The 16,346-nt window shown below is 40.0% G+C and overlaps 1 protein-coding gene across 1 annotated transcript in view; it reads left to right on the top strand.

Annotated features, from left to right (window-relative positions):
- ADGRV1 (adhesion G protein-coupled receptor V1) overlaps window positions 1-16,346 on the top strand; it is a 307,496-nt gene that overhangs the window by 282,524 nt on the left and 8,626 nt on the right. Inside the window, exon 88 of the mRNA XM_058172618.1 lies at window positions 15,322-15,513. Coding sequence (XP_058028601.1) covers window positions 15,322-15,513 — 192 coding nt within the window. The remainder of the gene's footprint in view (window positions 1-15,321; window positions 15,514-16,346) is intronic.

The following is a 16,346-nucleotide window of genomic DNA, read 5'->3' as shown; positions in this document are numbered from 1 at the left end:
GGTGGGGGCTTGGCTGTGCTCTGGTTGGATGTGGGTTTTTTTTGTGCTCTGATTGGCTGGGGTGTGTCCTGTTTGGGTGGGGGTTGGTTGTGCTCAAATTAGTCTGAGTTGCAGGGGGATCTGAGCTAGTGAGCTGCACTGCTACTGTTTGGCTTCGTGTTCGTGGTCGTACATCTTCGTAGTGGGTGTCAGTCTGCTGCATGTATGGATTGGAGGGGTTTGTTTCTGGCGTTCTTGTAGTCTTCGGAGTTTGTTGGTGTGTGTCCGTCTTGAGGGTGGTCTGTGTTTCGCCTCCAGACGGCGAGTTGTTTGGATTTGTCCCAAAGTGCAGGGTGGATCTTGTTGCTGAGTTTGAGGTGAAGTGTGAGGAGATCTTTGTTGATTTGATCTAGGAGCAATCTTTTTGTGTGAAGTTCATTTCTGATTAGGGCCAATTCTGTTCTTTTTAGGATGCGTTTGGCGGCTGCAGAGTTGGAGTGGAATTTCAACTGGAAGCATGTGGGATTAAATTTTGATCTCGCAGTTTCAGAGGAATGCAAGGTCACATAAAATGGAAGCTCTTGGACTTCTAGTTTTCATAGGTCCTGGTCAGATGGTGGATTTCCTCCCGTAGAGGTGCAATATTTGTTTTGGATAGCTGTCAAGGCTTCTTTGATTGGCACTTGGGTGAAGAGGATATGACATCAAAGCTCACGAGTAGGTCGCTGGGCTGTAAGTTTTGTTTCTTTATGATCTCTATGAACTGGAATGAGTTTTTACGTGTGAGGCGATGGATTCTGCATAGGGCTGTAGTTGTTTGGCGAGAAATTTGGCTAGGTTTTGTAGAGGTGAGCCTATGGAGCTGACTATGGGTCTGAGTGGGGTTCCTTCTTTGTGTATCTTGGGAGGCCGAGAGCTTAGGGCATCTGGATGATTTCTCTCTGGGAATGATTCTTTGTTGGATTTCTTCGCTGATGGGGAGGCTTTTATTTTGGATCTAGTGGTTTTTCTAGGTAGGTGGTGGGGTCTGTTTTAGGGGCTTGTATGCAGGGTCTTGGAGTAGGTTGGTTAATTTGGTTTGGTAGTCAGATGTGTTCATAACCACCGTATGCCCCTTGTCTGCTGGTAGGATTATTATGCTGGTGTCTTTTTCAGGTTAAGTAGTGCTGTCTGTTCCTCTTGGGTAAGTTGCTTTTGGGTGGCTTGCTGCTGCAGAGGATGTTGGTGATTTCGAGTCTGATTTTGTTAGCGCCATCGGGTTGATTTTGGTCAGGCTGGTTTCAACTCCGCATATAATGGTCTCAGTGGGGATGTATTTGGGAGTGACTGCAAAGTTGAACTTTGGAAAGGACATCGGTTTCAGCTTTGGTGAGGATCCTATCTGAGATGTTATGCACTGTTTGTTTCATGTGGCTGTGAGGGTGGAGGGGTTTGAAATGGCTAATGTTGCAGCTGCGGTCTGGCTTCTGGTCCTTGGTCGTGCTTCCTGATCAGCTCCCTAGGACACACCATCTACCAGAAGAAAACACACACAAACCGCTATCTGCATGCACTCTCACACCACCACCCAGCACACCCAAACCCACACTGATCAGCACAGGACAGCAGCCGCACAGTATTTCACCTCCATCCACATGCAGCAGACTGACACCCACCACGAAGATGTAGCACCACCACGAACACGGCCAAACAGCAGTGCAGCTCACTAGCTCAGATCCCCTGCAACTCAGACTATTTGAGCACCAACCCCTCACTCAAACAGACACCAGCCAATCAGAGCACAAAACACATCAGAGCACAGTTCCTCACCGCTCAGTCACCAGCAGTTGAAGAAACAGCTGCACACAGCCCAGCAGCGAAGCTGAGATGAGATTGCCGAACGCCGCCAGACATTTACGCTGGAGAAAACTCGAATAACCAAAGACCTATATACACTGCTGAAACCTCAGAAAACAAATATATATATATATATATATTTGTTTTCTGAGGTTTTCACGGTGTTTGTATATAGGTCTTTGGTTATTCGGTTTTCTCCCGTAAAATTGAAGTGTCTTGGCGACGCTTCGACAAAGTCCCAATCGTCATCATCAGGCTTCAGCTTCGTGTTTGTGGTCGTGCTACATCTTCATAGTGGGTGTCAGTCTGCTGCATGTATGGATTGGAGGGGTTTGAAATGGCTAATGTTGCAGCTGCGGTCTGGCTTCTGGTCCTTGGTCGTGCTTCCTGATCAGTGTGGGTTTGGGTCTGCTTTCTGGGTGGATGCGGTGGTGACATCCTGTGTGGACCTTGTGAGTGTGGGTCTGGTGTCATTCCTCGTGTTAGGGACTCGTTTGTCAATAAGGGCGGGTTTCCAAATGGCTGGTAGGCGGAGGTGTCATCTCGTTTGTTCATGCTGTGTGGGCGTTTATCTCAATGGCTTCTGATTATTCTGTTGTTAAAGTGTTCAGTTTTGGCGATAGTTCTGGTCTTTTAAAGTCAATATCATGTCCTGTGACTTTAAAGTGTTGGACCCGAACAACCAAAGACCTATATATATATATATTTGTTTTCTGAGGTTTTCACGGTGTTTGTATGTAGGTCTTTGGTTATTCGGGTTTTCTCCCGTAAAATTGAAGTGTCTTGGCAACATTTCGACAAAGTCTCATTCGTCATCTTCAGGCTTCAGCTTCAGGCTTCAGCTTCGTGTTCGTGGTCGTGCTACATCTTCGTAGTGGGTGTCAGTCTGCTGCATGTATGGATTGGAGGGGTTTGAAATGGCTAATGTTGCAGCTGCGGTCTGGCTTCTGGTCCTTGGTCGTGCTTCCTGATCAGCTCCCTAGGACACACCATCTACCAGAAGAAAACACACACAAACCGCTATCTGCATGCACTCTCACACCACCACCCAGCACAGATCAACTCCGTAGCCAAGACACTCATCTCTAGAACAAAATGCTTAGCTGACGAACAACACCTAAAAACCGAACTACACACTCTCACAAACGTACTAACATCCAATGGATTCCAGAGAAATAAGATTACCAAACTAATCCAAAAAGAACCCCCACTAGCAGTTGGAAGAAACAGCTGCAATCACACATTGCTCAGCACGGCTGAAGCCTGAAGATGACGACGAGACTTGCCGAACGCCGCCAGACATTTACGCTGGAGAAAATCGAATAACCAAAGACCTATATAACACTGCTGAAACCTCAGAAAACAAATATATATATATATATATATTTGTTTTCTGAGGTTTTCACGGTGTTTGTATAGGTCTTTGGTTATTCGGGTTTTCTCCGTGTAAAATTGAAGTGTCTTGGCGACGCTTCGACAAAGTCTCATTCGTCATCTTCAGGCTTCAGCTTCAGGTTTGGGAGCAATGTGTGATCGCAGCTGTTTCTTCCTTTTAACTGCTAGTGGGGTTTGAACTGATTGGGTGGGAGCTGGCTGTGCTCTGATTGGATGGGGTTTTTCTGTGCTCTGATTGGCTGGGGTGTGTCCTGTGTTGGTGGGGGCTTGGTTGTGCTCAGTCTAGTCTGTGCTGCAGGGGATTTGAGCTGGTGAGCTGCATAGCTGTTGTTTGGCTTTGTGGTCGTGCTACATCTTCATAGTGGGTGTCAGTCTGCTGCATGAATGGATTGGAGGGGTTTGAAATGGCTAATGTTGCAGCTGCGGTCTGGCTTCTGGTCCTTGGTCGTGCTTATGATCAGTGTGGGTTTGGGTCTGCTTTCTGGGTGGATGCGGTGGTGACATCCTGTGTGGACCTTGTGAGTGTGGGTCTGGTGTCATTCCTCGTGTTAGGGACTCGCTTGTCAATAAGGGCGGGTTTCCAAATGGCTGGTAGGCGGAGGTGTCATCTCGCTTGTTCATGCTGTGTGGGCGTTTATCTCAATGGCTTCTGATTATTCTGTTGTTAAAGTGTTCAGTTTTGGCGATAGTTCTGGTCTTTTAAAGTCAATATCATGTCCTGTGACTTTAAAGTGTTGGACCCGAACAACCAAAGACCTATATATATATATATGTTTTCTGAGGTTTTCACGGTGTTTGTATGTAGGTCTTGGTTATTTAGGTTTTCTCCGCATAAAATTAGAAGTGTCTTGGCAACATTTCGACAAAGTCTCATTCGTCATCTTCAGGCTTCAGCTTCAGGCTTCAGCTTCAGGCTTCAGCTTCAGGCTTCAGCTTCAGGCTTCAGCTTCAGGCTTCAGCTTCGTGTTTGTGGTCGCTACATCTTCATAGTGGGTGTCAGTCTGCTGCATGAATGGATTGAGGGGTTTGAAATGGCTATTGTTGCAGCTGCGGTCTGGCTTCTGGTCCTTGGTCGTGCTTCCTGATCAGCTCCCTAGGACACACCATCTACCAGAAGAAAACACACACAAACCGCTATCTGCATGCACTCTCACACCACCACCCAGCACAGATCAACTCCGTAGCCAAGACACTCATCTCTAGAACAAAATGCTTAGCTGACGAACAACACCTAAAAACCGAACTACACACTCTCACAAACGTACTAACATCCAATGGATTCCAGAGAAATAAGATTACCAAACTAATCCAAAAAGAACCCCCACTAGCAGTTAAAGGAAGAAACAGCTGCAATCACACATTGCTCAGCACGGCTGAAGCCTGAAGATGACGACGAGACTTGCCGAACGCCGCCAGACATTTCTTACGCTGGAGAAAATCGAATAACCAAAGACCTATATAACACTGCTGAAACCTCAGAAAACAAATATATATATATATATATATTTGTTTTCTGAGGTTTTCACGGTGTTTGTATATAGGTCTTTGGTTGTTCGGTTTTCTCCCGTAAAATTGAAGTGTCTTGGCGACGCTTCGACAAAGTCTCATTCGTCATCTTCAGGCTTCAGCTTCAGGCTTTGGGAGCAATGTGTGATCGCAGCTGTTTCTTCCTTTAACTGCTAGTGGGGTTTGAACTGATTGGGTGGGAGCTGGCTGTGCTCTGATTGGATGGGGTTTTTCTGTGCTCTGATTGGCTGGGGTGTGTCCTGTGTTGGTGGGGGCTTGGTTGTGCTCAGTCTAGTCTGTGCTGCAGGGGATTTGAGCTGGTGAGCTGCATAGCTGTTGTTTGGCTTTGTGGTCGCTACATCTTCATAGTGGGTGTCAGTCTGCTGCATGAATGGATTGGAGGGGTTTGAAATGGCTAATGTTGCAGCTGCGGTCTGGCTTCTGGTCCTTGGTCGTGCTTTATGATCAGTGTGGGTTTGGGTCTGCTTTCTGGGTGGATGTGCGGTGGTGACATCCTGTGTGGACCTTGTGAGTGTGGGTCTGGTGTCATTCCTCGTGTTAGGGACTCGTTTGTCAATAAGGGCGGGTTTCCAAATGGCTGGTAGGCGGGAGGTGTCATCTCGTTTGTTCATGCTGTGTGGGCGTTTTTCTATCTCAATGGCTTCTCTGATTATTCTGTTGTTAAAGTGTTCAGTTTTGGCGATAGTTCTGGTCTTTTTAAAGTCAATATCATGTCCTGTGACTTTAAAGTGTTGGACCCGAACAACCAAAGACCTATATATATATATATATATATATATATATATATGTTTTCTGAGGTTTTCACGGGTGTTTGTATGTAGGTCTTTGGTTATTTAGGTTTTCTCCCGCATAAAATTAGAAGTGTCTTGGCAACATTTCGACAAAGTCTCATTCGTCATCTTCAGGCTTCAGCTTCATGCTTCTAGGAGCAATGTGTGATCGCAGCTGTTTCTTCCTTTTAACTGCTAGTGGGGGTTTGAACTGATTGGGTGGGAGCTTGGCTATGCTCTGATTGGATGGGGTTTTATGTGCTCTGATTGGCTGGGGTGTCCTGTTTGGGTGGGGGCTTGATTGTGCTCTGATTAGTCTGAGTTGGAGGGGGATTTGAGCTGGTGAGCTGCATTGCTGTTTTTTGGCTTCGTGTTTGTGGTCGTGCTACATCTTCATGGTGGGTGTCAGTCTGCTGCATATATGGATTGAGGGGTTTGAAATGGCTATTGTTGCAGCTGCAGTCTGGCTTCTGGTCCTTGGTCGTGCTTCATCATCGGTGTGGGTTTGAGTCTGCTTTCTGGGTGGATGTGGTGGTGACATCCTGTGTAGACCTCGTGAGTGTGAGTCTGGTGTCATTCCTCGTGTTAGGGACTCGCTTGTCAATAAGAGCGGGTTTCCAAATGGCTGGTAGGCGGAGGTATCATCTCTTTTATTCATACTGTTTATTTATTTATTTATTTATTTATTTATTTATTTGTCGTGAATAATATATACAAGCGCTGTATAAAGGGTTATATAATATAAGAACGATATATGAGGAGAAACGAGGTACTATAAACATATATATACATAGGGAAGAAACAATAGGACAGGAACGGTAGGCACGCTTTGTGTTTTATGCACGACCACTGTGTGGGCGTTTATCTCAATGGCTTCTCTGATTATTCTGTTGTTAAAGTGTTCAGTTTTGGCGATAGTTCTGGTCTTTTTAAAGTCAATATCATGTCCTGTGACTTTAAAGTGTTGGACCCGAACAACCAAAGACCTATATATATATATATATATATATATATATATATATGTTTTCTGAGGTTTTCACGGGTGTTTGTATGTAGGTCTTTGGTTATTTAGGTTTTCTCCCGCATAAAATTAGAAGTGTCTTGGCAACATTTCGACAAAGTCTCATTCGTCATCTTCAGGCTTCAGCTTCATGCTTCTAGGAGCAATGTGTGATCGCAGCTGTTTCTTCCTTTTAACTGCTAGTGGGGGTTTGAACTGATTGGGTGGGAGCTTGGCTGTGCTCTGATTGGATGGGGTTTTTGTGCTCTGATTGGCTGGGGGTGTCCTGTTTGGGTGGGGGCTTGGTTGTGCTCAGTCTAGTCTGTGCTGCAGGGGATTTGAGCTGGTGAGCTGCATAGCTGTTGTTTGGCTTTGTGGTCGCTACATCTTCATAGTGGGTGTCAGTCTGCTGCATATATGGATTGAGGGGTTTGAAATGGCTAATGTTGCAGCTGCGGTCTGGCTTCTGGTCCTTGGTCGTGCTTCATCATCGTGTGGGTTTGGGTCTGCTTTCTGGGTGGATGTGGTGGTGACATCCTGTGTGGACCTTGTGAGTGTGGGTCTGGTGTCATTCCTCGTGTTAGGGACTCGTTTGTCAATAAGAGCGGGTTTCCAAATGGCTGGTAGGCGGAGGTGTCATCTCGCTTGTTCATGCTGTGTGGGCGTTTATCTCAATGGCTTCTGATTATTCTGTTGTTAAAGTGTTCAGTTTTGGCGATAGTTCTGGTCTTTTTAAAGTCAATATCATGTCCTGTGACTTTAAAGTGTTGGACCCGAACAACCAAAGACCTATATATATATATATATATATATATATATATGTTTTCTGAGGTTTTCACGGGTGTTTGTATGTAGGTCTTTGGTTATTTAGGTTTTCTCCCGCATAAAATTAGAAGTGTCTTGGCAACATTTCGACAAAGTCTCATTCGTCATCTTCAGGCTTCAGCTTCATGCTTCTAGGAGCAATGTGTGATCGCAGCTGTTTCTTCCTTTTAACTGCTAGTGGGGGTTTGAACTGATTGGGTGGGAGCTTGGCTGTGCTCTGATTGGATGGGGTTTTTTGTGCTCTGATTGGCTGGGGGGGTGTCCTGTTTGGGTGGGGGCTTGATTGTGCTCCGATTAGTCTGAGTTGCAGGGGGATTTGAGCTGGTGAGCTGCATTGCTGTTTTTTGGCTTCGTGTTTGTGGTCGTGCTACATCTTCATGGTGGGTGTCAGTCTGCTGCATATATGGATTGGAGGGGTTTGAAATGGCTATTGTTGCAGCTGCAGTCTGGCTTCTGGTCCTTGGTCGTGCTTCATCATCGGTGTGGGTTTGAGTCTGCTTTCTGGGTGGATGTGTGGTGGTGACATCCTGTGTAGACCTCGTGAGTGTGAGTCTGGTGTCATTCCTCGTGTTAGGGACTCGTTTGTCAATAAGAGCGGGTTTCCAAATGGCTGGTAGGCGGGAGGTATCATCTCTTTTATTCATACTGTTTATTTATTTATTTATTTATTTATTTATTTGTCGTAACAATATATACAAGCGTTGCATAAAGGGTTATATAATATAAGAACGTATATATGAGGAGAAACGAGGTACTATAAACATATATATACATAGGGGAAGAAACAATAGGACAGGAACGGTAGGCACGTTTGTGCTCTTATGCACGACCACTGTGTGGGCGTTTTTCTATCTCGATGGCTTCTCTGATTATTTTGTCGTTAAAGTGTTCAGTTTTGGCGATAGAAAAAAAAGAGGAACCAACTTCTTCCCTGGTCCAACACTTTAAAGCCACAGGACATGATACTGACTTTAAAAAGACCAGAACTATCACCAAAACTGAACACTTTGTGATTTGTGAGAAGTGATAGGTTACCTTTAATAAAACTGAGTGTTCAGTGTCACATCCTGCAGGTATCACATGGAAGCATCATGGATGTTCTCCATGTGATGAGATTGACTCATCTGGCAAGCTTTATCTAATGGCTATGTGGAGCAGTTACTATGTGTAATCAGTTTCAAAGGATTTTAACAGTGCTAGTGGAGTGCCTTTCAGGATGAAAAGTTCCTCCAAGGCCTTAAAATAGCATTCTTATCATTTTTGTCAATACTTTCTAATTTTTCTTTTTGTTTACATAGAAAATTTGCTTATCTGTTTGTTGACAATAAAATTTATACTCACTATTTTGCAATACATACAGAAGCATGTAGCAAACAAAACTGAACAACCAAATAAATTAAAATAGCTAGAAAAGCAGATAAATAAAAGCAACAGTAAAATGAAAGCTATACATTTAAAACCCTTAGTCTTAAAAATGTGTACTAAAACTAAAACAAAGTGGCTAATTGAACTTTTCTGAGGAGTATCTTCTAGAATCTACATTAATCTTTTTTCAGAAATTGTGCTTGTTTTCTGAGGCTTTCCTTGCAATCCTCTCACATATGTTAGTGTTTAGAGGAAATCAGAAAGGTTTCTGCAATCCAAAGAGATTGTTGAAGGCCCTTCTGATTTCCTCTAACCATTTTCATGTGCAAGAGGATTTCAAGGTAAGCCTCAGAAAACAAGCACAATTTCTGAAAAAAAATAATGTAGGAAAATGGTATATCTCTTAACTGGAGTGTAATCATTAGGAAGGTCTTGTGAAAATTCTCAATGCCAGTGATCTTTAATGATGTGCAGGACTGGGATTTTGTAAACGTCTTATAAAGAATTATATAGCATGCCACTTTACTGGGTTTCAGCATCATTCTATTCTGATGCTCTTGGAAAGAGGCTTCTGGAGAGCGGAGATAGGGACCTGCCAAATCTTTGGAGCAAGGCAGCTATCGGCAGTTGTGCTTTCTTGGTCTCAGTAGATGTCAAGATTTAAGGAAAGGTACCTGGAACACGCCCAACTTATCTGACTGGTAGAATGGGACAGAAACCCTCAGGGAAAGGAAATCCCACAAAATAATCTGGTCCCATGACATTTGAAGGCGATTAGCAAAATCTTCAATTTCACACGCACACCCAAAAAAAATCCTGGAAGCCAGTTCAGCTGTCATAGCAACAGTGTTAATACAAGTAACCTGTGTAGCTCCCAGAACTGTGCACACCCTGCATTCAGGACCAGATGTGTTTTTTACATGATCTTCAAGAACAGCCCCAGTGAAAAGCGCGTTGCAAGATCCAACTGGAAAGTGACTAGAAAATGAGTAACCATATGCAAGGCTTCCTGGTCCAGAAATGGGTGCATGATAGAATGGTCTAGTCCATTCTCAACCATGGAAACTCATTAAAAAGTACGATAAAACTCCTGCAACAATAAATAAGATATTGGGACTAATAATGAAACCAGAATGATTTCTATTGGGTTTTATGGACAAGGAATAAGAAAAGAAATATGGGGATGAATATTGTGTATGGTAACTATGGCAAGATTATTATATAAAAATAATTGGAAAAGGAAAGAAACACCTAAATGAAAATTTGAATTATAAAATTAATTAAATTTGCAGAAATAGTAAAGTTAATCAGTTTGGTCAGAGAAAAGAAAAAATATATATTTTTCTGAAAGATGGGAAATCATTGATAGTTTGGGGATTAAAAAACCAGGTTGGAGAAACGTTTAAGACAATAATCAATAAAAGGGCAAAAGACATAATTTTTCTATTTCTTGTTCCTTTCTTTTTCGTTTTTCATATTTTATCTTTATTCTGTATATTTTTACTAAATTGAAAAAGTTATAAAAGAATGAATACATAAAACTCACTATATTCTTCTTATAATGAAAAGAGACTTCATTATAAGAAGAATGGAAGAGAGCACAATATAGTTTGACTTGAGTTCATGTATAAAAGGTGGTACATAAATCCAATGATGTCTGTCTGTCTGTCTGTCTCGCTCTCTGTCTCTGTCTCTCTCTCTGTCTTCAACTTTCTTCCATGTGTTTTCGCTGTTCCCCAAAATATATTTTAGAACATGGCTCTTTCCAAAGAATATCTATCTATGTTTCTATGAAGTCAAAACTGGAAGAACTTACCAATGCATTAGTTTACTTTACATCTTTCACTTGGAACTATGGACTGTCATTTTTTTTATCAGGAAATTAATAGGAAAGATCAAAAATGTAGAGAAGCAAAATTGTTTTATCAAGATTTTAAGGAAGTCCAGAATTTTCTTTAATTCTGTATAATTTTTGACCCACTTTTGAAACACTGGCATGATTATATTAACAACACATTATTGCTTATGGCTATTCTGAATGTATCCTCAGATCCTCTAAATTCACTCATTATTTTTCATTAACATCCAGTGCATTCTTTTGATTCATGCTTATGTAAGTAGCTTGGCAAACCACACCATCACACATCCTTGTACATCTTACCCTGATCAAAACATGCATGCAATTATTTTTATTCATTTGCTTGGAAATTTTTTTCTTTCTCTTGCCTCTGTGCTTCTAAGTCCTTTAATGAAAAATCCCCTTTGGGCTTTTCCAGTCGAGAAATCTGAATAAAGTGCTGCAATTACTATTTATTTAAAGTATCTGTCATGTTACCTTTCATTCAGTGTAAAATACAGTAACACATATAAATTAATAACATATTGAATAAATATTAAATAAATAATAAATACTGAAATATATGAACCAGTGGACATGCATAGTAGAATATTACTAATATGATAGAGCAGGACTAGCTTGAACATAGTTTTTAAATTGGGATTTTTTAAAAAAGGGGTTTAAATGAGGTTTTAAAATTTATACTTATAGTTTTAGGGCATCAATTGAATTTAACTGTCTATTCTTTTAGCTGTTTATATGTATTATATGTTTTCTGTTGTTTTTTTGGCTGTGAACCGCCCTGAGTCCTTCGGGAGATGGGCGGTATACAAATATAATAAATAATAATAATAATAATAATAATAATAATAATAATAATAATAATAATAATAATAATAATAATAATAATAATAAGGCAAAAAATTATATATGAGCTTTTTTTAATTGAACATTTATTAACTCAGTTAACTCATATTTTTAAAAAAATAAAAGCAACTTTTTAAAAACCCTACTTTACATTTCTTAGAAGACAAATTACTGTACTCCAATAGGGATCAGTCTTCACATTGTTAGCTAAACAAGGCAAAGGAAAACTACAAGTTACTAATACTATTTAGGAATAATGAAATGTAACCTAAAATGCACATCATGAATATATAAATAAAAGTAATATTAACCTGACATATAATCAAGGAGAAATGTGTGCATTATTTCCTTCATTCTCAATCCATCTAGGGATGGAACTACTAATATGATCTAAACTGCTTCTCTCCTGCCTCTCATTTGTTTCTCCTTAGTATGCCCCTTTCTTAGTATAATTTTGTTCTTTTGAATATCACTTTGACTCACACATCCATGGCGTTGTTTGCTAGTGATGTGAGTAAAATGTAAGCCAGGGAGGAGATGTGCAAGCGCACACAAGTCCTACCCTGTTTTATCAGGATTCATGATTATGGGAATTAATTCAATCAAACCCTTTTACAATTCCTTGCAAACTAAATGCAAAGAGTCACTGGGGCAGATTTTGCATGCAGGCCCAATAAAGGGGATGACTAAGTATTAAGTGGAGAATTTCCCTTACAAGTAGATCCCAGTATGGTATACATATACACACTCATGTGCACGTAAGCTAATAACATGTTTAACCTGCCCTGTGTATTCCATAAAACTTTCAATGATTGCCCAACCCCTTTCTTTATTTCAAGTACTTTGGCATGAGTTGTTCCTAGATCAAGAATAGGCGCCTCAAACTATGGCCTAATTTGCCCACAAAAGCAATCTATTTCAGGTTGGAGCCAACAGACATGCTCACTGGAAGCCTGTAACATCCCGAAGCATCAGCCATCTGAAACATTTGCAAGTGCTCCTTGAGTTGAGCCCTTTCTTCTAAAAAAGTATTTTTCCTTTAAGAAACACAAGGATGAATCTATGTGTTATTTTCTGCATGCCAACCAAACATAGGCATCTAGCAGAGCATTTGTTTGTTTGTTTGTTTGTTTGTTTGTTTGTTTGTTTAAAACTTGTACGGCACCCATCTTTTTAAAAGCAGGTTACAGACATTCAATTAAACTTCACTATAAAGCATTAAAATAATAAGGAATATAAATTTAAAATTCAATTAAAATGATTGGTAGATTTTGGTAGATTTTTCTCCATGTTTATCTGCTATATGGAGAAAAGTGGTGTGGGTGGGTATTTCTTTGCATTCAGTAAGAATGAAGAATTCCAATTTAACATGGGAAATAGTCCAATGGGGTGGGGAATTAGTGTTTCTGCTCCATTGAGTGGCTGTCACAAACGTCATTTAGTCCATGAAACCGGAAAGGAATTATATGTAAATCTCAGACATGTTTCAGATCCTATGCGTGTCCTTGATCATTCTCTGGAGGATTATTTCCCAGTACTGTTTTAAAATATATTAGCAAATACTATTAGTTGTATTAATTAAAGAGATTATATAATGCTTTTGAAAAGAAGTTATATTTTGGGGCACTTAATCCAGTAATAAAACCAATAGACTATGATTATTTTTGGCCTTTTGCAATGTTTCTAATTGGGAGTAGAAACCAATCTTTGGGTGGTTCTAGGATTAGCCACAAAAATACTGTATAATAAAATATTTTATTTAGAAGTATTGAGGGTAGATGCATAAATTAGATATATCATCTCTGTACTGTAAGTACAAGTATTTCATAGTTTTTGAAGATGTCGTTCTGCAGTAGATAGCCATGGCAATGGAATTTTTTTAGAACAGTTTCAACAACAAAATGGCTGGAAAAAACTGCACAGACCTAGTTGTGGTCTGGTTTACTATATCAGAAGTAATTGTGATTTGCAAGTTTGGACTCAATTCTGGCAGTTTCTATGCAGATTGTTAAGATTACTCTTTTTTCTATCTCCCATGCTGTTAATCCATCTTTGCAGTTGGAAGCATAATATACATAGTGTTTTTCATACATAATGCTACTACTGGTAATTACAAGAATAACAGCATGGTAATCCTAACTGTAGCATTTAAACCACAAAATACTTCTAATACATTTAATTAATAAATTCAAAATACTGCCAAAATATTCAAGAAGGCAAAATTATTACTAATTGATTTTTAACTTTTTTCCTGCTTTTTGTAAAAAGCATAAATGATAATGTTAACTTTCTGTCTCCTCTATGGGAACAGTTCATGTAGTATTTTACAATTTGGGACTGCAAGATTATATTTAAGGAAATAAATAGTGTGAGTATGAATTAAAGACCTAGATGTGCTTTTTCTATGTTCTAAGTATTGAACTTGGTAATGTTTTTGGTAAAGGCTTATTGCCTATGTGAAAGAGTCATGCAAAGAAGTTGCTGCTGCTGGGAAGGGACCTATTTACCACTCTAGTTTAATGAAAAGAAGGTGTAGGGGTGATGTGATAGCAGTGTTCCAATATCTAAGGGGCTGCCACAAAGAAGAGCGGTCAACCAGTGGTGGGTTTCAAAATTTTTTACTACTGGTTCTGTGGGTGTGGCTTGGTGAGCATGGCATGGGAAGGATATTGTAAAATCTCCATTCCCACACCACTCCAGGGGAAGGATACCATAAAATCTCCATTCCCTTCCGATCAGCTGGAACTCAGGAGGCAGAGAATAGATGGGGGTGGGGCCAGTCAGAATTTTTACTACCGGTTCTCCAAACTACTCAAAATTTCCGCTACCGGTTCTCCAGAACTGGTCAGAACCTGCTGAATCCCACCTCTGCGGTCAACCTATTTTGCAAAGCACCTGAAGACAGGACAAAAAGCAGTGGAAGGAAACTAATCGAGAGCAGCAATGTAGAACTAAGCAGAAATTTCTTGACAGAACAAATTAACTAGTAGAACGACTTTCCTCCAGAAGTTGTGGATGCTCAACACTGGAGGTTCTTAAAGAAGAGATTGGACAACCATTTGTCTCAAGTGGCATAGGATTTCCTGACTGAGCAAGGAGTTAGATTAGAAGACCTCCCAGGTCTGTTATTTCTTAACAGCTTTCTCCCTCAAAAAGACAATTAGGAAGAAGCTGAACGAAAGGATCTAGAAATCAGAGCCTCAGTGTTATGTTAAAAGTGACTTCATGACAGTTGCTGAATGTTAAAAAGCTTGCAGGTATAAACTGCACAAGCAAAATTTTAAATGCATGCATTATATTTTCTTGTATGTTTTTGTTATATTATGAACCTGTAATTGGGAACAGTTTGCTGTTAAGAGGGTGCAGAAATATTTTAAAATATTTTAAAATAGGCAATAAATCTAAAGGCAAAACAGTTTTAAGACAGAGCTTATTTGAAGCTGAAACGTGCTCTTTAAACCCTACCCAGTGTTTTTATGATGTTGAAATTATGTTTGAAGCTAACAGGTCAATAAAAATACTGGAGGTATTATCTGATAATAAATCACTGCAAGCTTGGCTCTCTATCAGCCATGTCTGATTTCCTTGCTGTTATGTTGGAGCTGAACCATTATTCTACTTTTGCTCTGCTTCAACAATAAGTGATTTTAAAAAGAAACACATCATCTTAAACTAAACTACCTTATTATGTTCATGAAGATTATTTTCCAGGGCAATAATTTATTCTGACAGCTTCTTTTGTGTTTTAATTTACATTATAATTATATGGACAATCATTGGTTGGGATTCTGAGGAAAAAATTCTTGTTCTAGATCTTGGTATTCTGGATATATAGGTTTCTTAAATGTGTTTTTCATTAAACATATGTGCATTTCATACATAGATGCCTGAATTTTCCTCTTTCCTCTTCTGTCTTTTAGGGTCTTTATGTCTTTGTGGTATATTTCATTTTACACAACCAACTCTGCTGCCCTGTGAAAGCCAGCTATACAGTTGAAATGAATGGAAATACTAGCTCGAGTTCTACATTTTTCACTCATGGAAGTGGAATGCCCTTGGCAGGGGAAGAGATCAGCAAATCTACTCAAAATCTTATTGCTGCTATGGAAGAGGTACCTTCATTATTTTACCTTTACAAACAAATATACTAACACCTCATATATAGGTATGTTTCCACATTGATTTTATTAATTGACAAGTTTTACATCTTACATTTCAGTCAGGAGCTCAAGAGTGGCATCCAGCAAACATTCTCACATATTTTTCTGACAACCAGAATCCTGTGACAGGGAGAGTAGCCAGCCCAAAGTCACCCAGTGAGCTTCTGTGGATGAGGGTAGACTCGAATCTTTTTACATACAAGGTCAATTTCTGTTCAAAAAGGACATTTAAAACGTAAAATGTTTAGTAAAGCACAACTGTAAATCATAAAAGATTTGCAGTGCAACTCTGTAGATATCTCCTTTTTAAATAGTCCATAGTTGAATATTTGTATTTTTAAGAAATCTCACTGGATCCAGTGGATCTTATCCCAAAGTTTTCAATTTAGATTGCAGTTATGTCTTCAAGAATTGCTTGGTGGAGTAGCCCCCCCTTGTAGTCAGTGGGGTTTGTATCCCAGCATATCATATCAACATTAACAGCTGCACAAGAAAGAAGTTTAAATAACGCTGCAAGGAAAAACAGCAGCTTTTCCTTTCTCCTCGATAAGCCAACCAAATATCTCATTGAAAGAATGTATTGGGCTCTCTTGGGAGCTCTATTGTAATGATGCCTTTACTCTGGCCGAACTTCATGCTTACTGTCATATGAACCTGAGCAATTAGTTTCTGTTTGATCTTAATTCACAGGTCAGGAGAATGAGTAAAACAAAGAATGTGCCACCTTCTGTCTCCAGGCCATTTCAGGCTTCATATAAACAGGTCATCAGATTTATCTAGAAAAT

The sequence above is a fragment of the Ahaetulla prasina genome, chromosome 2, assembly GCF_028640845.1.
Source record: "Ahaetulla prasina isolate Xishuangbanna chromosome 2, ASM2864084v1, whole genome shotgun sequence".
Taxonomy (NCBI): domain Eukaryota; kingdom Metazoa; phylum Chordata; class Lepidosauria; order Squamata; family Colubridae; genus Ahaetulla; species Ahaetulla prasina.
This window is presented reverse-complemented; position numbering and strand designations above follow the sequence as displayed.